The sequence below is a fragment of the Pinus tabuliformis genome, chromosome J (genome assembly GCF_031772625.1).
Source record: "Pinus tabuliformis cultivar Carrire ecotype Pingquan chromosome J, CPIR1, whole genome shotgun sequence".
NCBI classification, from domain to species: Eukaryota; Viridiplantae; Streptophyta; class Pinopsida; order Pinales; family Pinaceae; genus Pinus; species Pinus tabuliformis.
In genome coordinates, this window is record NC_142295.1 from 496,002,498 (window position 1) to 496,008,016 (window position 5,519).

The 5,519-nt window shown below is 41.5% G+C and overlaps 1 protein-coding gene across 1 annotated transcript; it reads left to right on the top strand.

Moving 5' to 3' along the window:
* The first annotated feature begins 248 nt into the window (after nt 1-248).
* On the top strand, nt 249-3,919 carry LOC149227962 (pentatricopeptide repeat-containing protein At2g13600-like). Its single transcript, XM_089378010.1, has 2 exons — nt 249-507; nt 617-3,919. Exons 1-2 carry the CDS (start codon nt 404-406, stop codon nt 3,291-3,293), a joined length of 2,781 nt encoding a protein of 926 aa, XP_089234136.1. The 5' UTR covers nt 249-403; the 3' UTR covers nt 3,294-3,919.
* The last annotated feature ends 1,600 nt before the right edge of the window (nt 3,920-5,519 follow it).

A 5,519-nucleotide genomic window follows, 5' to 3' on the forward strand; every position in this document is an offset into this window, starting at 1 on the left:
CCCGAGCTCGGTATGAGAGGATTGATAACTATTTAATGAAGTTGGATTTCACTAGGAGTGAAGACGATCCGAACCTTTACTTTAAGGTTGAAGATGATAAACCTCTCATACTCGTGTTTGGAATTGACTTATAATAATCTTAGTTTTGGTGTTTGGAATTGACTTATAATAATCTTAATTTTGGTGTTTGGAATCTATTTGCAGTTGTTTCACCGGTGTTAGTTCCAAATAAAACATAGAAATTTTCAACAAATTGCAACTACACATTCATTTGAGGTTTGTATCCCTCAATACCAAAGGAATTCTTTCCGGCTATACTCTTCATTCCCAACGAATGTTTGAATTTGCCAAGCATTTTTTTTCCAAAAATTTGAGGTTCTGGTTTTGAATTGAATGGAATTGAATGGTTTTTAATGGCGTCCACGAAACCCCACTGTTTAAGAGGCCATACTGTTTGAAAAGTGTATACAAAGTTCAAGATTCAAAACTGCTCACAAACTCCAAAAGGTCAAATTCTCATTGACTGAACGAAGTAGAATTCCCAGAAGAGATGGGATGAATTTAAAAGAATGAATGCCGTACATAATGTTAACAACTCTACCCATATGTTTTGCAGAATCCAGATAGGCTTCCGCACACTACTTGCTGCTGCTTCCATTCACAAGATTGGCAGATTTCAATCGCAAAATCACATTCTCAGAGAGTCCGTCGTTGGATATGTTAGAACAGGATCAACCCAGGCATCAGTTTTTCAAGCGGATGATACATTCTGTGAGAAGAAACTATCCAGGAACGCCATGGATGAGAAAACAAGTATGTCCATTTTCATGGATTCCAATTCTTATGCCCGCATCTTGCAGGGCTGCATAGAGACGAAAGCCTTGGTGGAGGGTAAGAGAACCCATGCTTGTATAATGGAAACTGGGTTCTATTCACATACCTTTTTAGAAAATCGGCTCATTGAAATGTATGCTAAGTGTGGTAACATGGTGGATGCACGCCGTGTGTTTGATAAAATGACTGAACGAGAACGCAATGTTTATTCATGGAATTTAGTAATTGCAGGATACACGAAATCTGGTAGCCTGGAGAATGCATGTGATCTGTTTGACAAAATGCCTGAACGAAACGAAGTTTCTTGGAACACCTTGATTGCGGGATTTTCTCAGCATGGACAGACTGAGAAGGCTATGTCTTTGTTTTCCCAAATGCATATGTTGGGAACAAAATCAACCCAGTTTACATTTGCTAGCATTGCTAATGTATGTGGAGACTTGCTCGATCTAGGACGGGGAGAACAGCTTCATGGTCATGTTATTAAATCTGGGTGTGAGTCGAATATCTTTGTAGGGAATGCCCTTGTTGACATGTATGCCAAATGTGGGACTATGGAGTTTGCTGCTCAATTGTTTGATACCATGTATGATAGAGATAAGGTTTCGTGGACTGCCATGATTACCGGATTTTCGCAAAGTGGGCAGGCAATCAAGGCCATGAATTGTTTTGTCCAAATGAGACGAACAGGAGTGAAACCGGACCAAGTTACTTATTCTAGCATTCTCAGCGCTTGTGCCAAACGTGGAGTCTTGGACTCCGAGATTCAACTGTCGGAGGCAACTTCAAGGAATGTAGGATACACCCAGAGTAGGCTTGATGACAAGGAGACTCTGGAAATGGCTTTCGAAATGCAACAGATGGGAATGAAGGTAAACCAGTTCACCTTTGATAATTCTGTCAATGTATCTGATTATCTGTTCGCATTGGAAATAGGCAAGCAAATACATTCTCAAGTTATTAAAGATGGTTCTGAGTCAAATGTCTTTGTAGGGAATGCCCTTGTTGACATGTATTCGAAGTGTCGGAGCATAAAGGATGCAGAGCGAGTGTTCAAGACTTTACCTGAATGCAATGTGGTTTCATGGAATGTAATGATAGCAGGATATGGCCATTTTGGGCTTGGCGGGCATGCTCTGAAAGCGTTATATGAAATGCGGGGGAGAGGAATAAATCCAGACCAGATTACATTTGCCACTGTAGTTAGTTCTTGTACCAAATGTGGTCTCATAGAGGATGCCCGAAAGCTGTTTGATGAAATGTCTGAACATAGTGTAATTTCATGGAACACTATCATTGCAGGTTATGTCCATAATGGACATGGTGAAGAGGCTTTCACATTATTTAGGCAAATGCAGCTGACAGATATCAAGATAGACCAGATTACAATGATCATTGTTCTCAGTGCTTGCTCCAGTCATGGTGGGCTGGAATACGGCAAACAAGTACATGTTCTTGCCATAAGAGAAGGATTAGAGTCAAATATCTTTGTGGGGAGTGCTCTTGTTGACATGTATGCCAAATGTGGAAACATAGAAAATGCACATGCAATGTTTGAGACAATGCCTAACCTGGATGGAGTCGCATGGAATACACTTATTGCAGGATATGCTCAGCATTCTCACGGTGAGGAAGCTCTAACAATCTTCCAACAAATGCAATGGGCTGGCATCAAACCAACCCAGTTCACCTTTGGCAGCATTTTAAGTGCATGTGCAAGATTGGGAGCTCTGGGACATGCTAAGCAAGTCCATGCTCAGATCATCAAAATTGGATTCCTGTCGAATGTCTTTGCTGAAAGTGCCCTGGTTGACATGTATTCGAAATGTGGATGCATAGAAGATGCAGGCCAAGTCTTCAATAATATGTCTGCAAGAAATGCAGTATCTTGGAATGGGATGATTATGGGGTACGCTCACAATGGATGTGGTAAGAAGGCTCTTCAACTTTTTGAAGAAATGATTAGAATTGATGAGAAGCCAGATCATGCAACCTTCATTGGTGTGCTCTCTGCATGCAATCACACAGGCCTAGTTGAGGAAGGGCTGTACTACTTCTATTCCATGACTCAACGCCACTTCATCACCCCACAGGCTAATCACTATGCCTGTATAATTGATCTTCTTGGTCGTGCTGGGCGACTGAATGATGCGGCAGAATTGATCAACAAAATGCCATTTGAACCTGATGCTATCATATGGGGTACACTGCTTGGTGCTTGCAGAACTCATGACAATATAGAACTAGGGAGGTGTGCAGCAGAATGCCTTCTTGAGTTGGAGCCAGAAAATCCTGCACCTTATGTCCTTTTGTCACATATCTATGCTGCATCTGGCAGGTGGGATGATGTGGCAAACTTAAGGACAAGGATGAAAGGTAAAGAAATAAAAAAGGAGCCAGCATGTAGCTGGATTGAGGTAAAAGGAAGGGTGCATGCATTTTTGGTTGAAGACAGGTGATTTTCAGAAGGATAAGTTATCTATGCTACACTGAAGAGACATGCTTAACAGATACGATATGGTGTATGTTGCTAATTTGATTTTCCAGTGTGCACCACGTGAGAAAATATGGAGCACGCTGTCAGCCATCTCAGTGCAAAGTTGCCATTTGCTTTTGGGCTTATGAGGGTACCACATGGAACAAATATTTTACTGTCAAAAAGCCTTTAAATGTGCACTGTGAAACAGACACCAAGTTCATGTCCAAGTGTTTTGCATGAAAAAATGTGGTAAGAGATATCAGTGGCTTTCTTCTTTTCAAGGATGAGCTGTGTTTTCTGGACATGAAGTTATGGTTGATGCTTTTTGGAACTAGCAGCCAACATATCCTTGATTTTCATAATAGGGATAAGGAATATCAGGAATAACTCTCCCTCTTTCAAGTACTAATGTCACTGGTCATAATATGGATCAGGAATAACTCTCGCTCACTCCAGCACTAATATCACTGGTAGTTTATGTATCGTGCCCTCTTTGGCTTTGTCATTCTCTATTTGATGTTCTAAACTATCTTACTTCACTAGCATATCCCTATGTTGGGATTTCTTTCCACATTAATACTACCCTTCAACAATAGTTTTTTCTGATCGTTGTCTCTGAATATAGACTATATTAGTTTGGAATGTACCATACCAGAAATACCTTAAAGAACATGGATAGCTTTTTAATATTATATTGACGCAGTGTTGCGAGGGAGCGCCTTCCCCCCCTCGATCCTGCTCCCAATCCGCGCTCTGGGCCGGAGCGACTCGAGGGCGGGTCGGGAGCGCGCTCCCGAAATTGTTTCCGTAAAAAAAATTGTGCTCCCTGCCTATTTTTGGAGCGAAGCAAGGAGTGTCGCTCCCATCGCTCCGGGAGTGATTTTTATAACCCGGGAGCGGTCAACGAGCCATCACTCCCGATCGCCCCCGGGTTATAAAAATCACTCCCAGAGCGGCGAGAGCGAGCGACGGGAGCGGAGACGCGCGGAAAAAAAAAAGTTCGGCGGAAAATAAATGTTTTTGTGGAAATAAAGTGAGGGAGGGAGGGAGGGAGGGTTAAATAGACCCTCCCTCATTTCATTTCATCATTGTAATGAGTGAGAGTGAGAGTGAGATTGAGAGAGGGTGAGAGTGAGGAGCAAGGAGAGAGCAAGAGAGAGCAAGGAGCAAGGAGCAAGAGAGTGAGAGAGCAAGAGAAAGCAAGGAGCAAAGGGAGATTGAAGAGCTTGCAAGGGGAGATTGGATGCCAAAGAGGTAGGCTCTACAATATTGAATAGAGTGTCTAGCAATTTTTTTTTTAATGTTTATTCCTAAATAAATAAATAAATTTTTCTCTATTTCCCATTCCATTTTTTTAAATTTTGCAGATTCAAAACTTCAAATTTCAAATATCATGGTTATATTTCTTGGCATTTTTTTCTTCTTGGTTCCTTTTTTGGTTATTATGGTGCTGGAGAGTAGAAAAAGGAGGGTTGAAATTGAAAATGAAGAAGGGGATGAAGAAGGGGGACATAGTGGATTTGATGAAAACCCCGGTGAGGAGGAGCTGGAGGAGAGTGAACATGAGTCAGTTCAAAAAACTAAACAAGACCAAACCCCATTGTGGAAATATGTTAACAGGCCTGAAGCAGGGAAAGGGGGTGGAACCACTAAATTTCATTGCCCCCATTGCAACAATAATTACACAGGTTCATACACCCATGCCAAAAAACACCTTTGCCGGAAAATGCCATGGGATGGAGATAAACAAATAGGAATCAAAACTTGTACAGGTGTGTCAGCAACAGATAGATCCAAATACATAAGAGAAGAGGAGGAAGCCCAATACAAATCTAAAAAATCAAAGGGTTTCTTTGAACGAAGCTCACAATCACATGCACAAAGAACTCCTTCAACATCCTCCCAAGGAAGTGGATATGGAGGCACAGGGTCACCAGGTTTAAGGCGTAGAAGCATATCAGATTTCCTTGATGAAGGGTGTAGGAATGATGTGGATTCAAAAGTTTACAAGTTTCTCTATGCATGTGGGATACCATTCAATGTTCTTCGCTCACCTTATTGGCACGAAATGGTTTCTGCCATAAATGATGCCCCTAAAGGATACAAGAGCCCTGGGTATGACAAGGCAAGAATTGTTGGACTTGATCATGAAAAAGCAAAAATATCATATTCTTTGAATAGAATGACAAGTTCTTGGATTGACCAT

What these genes read in the sequence shown, in the direction of transcription:
- LOC149227962 (XM_089378010.1), top strand. Translation starts at nt 404, where the DNA reads ATGGTTTTTAATGGCGTCCACGAAACCCCACTGTTTAAGAGGCCATAC. An exon ending in CTGCTCACAAACTCCAAAAG is followed by an intron (nt 508 to 616) that starts GTCAAATTCTCA and finishes TATGTTTTGCAG; the next exon opens with AATCCAGATAGGCTTCCGCA.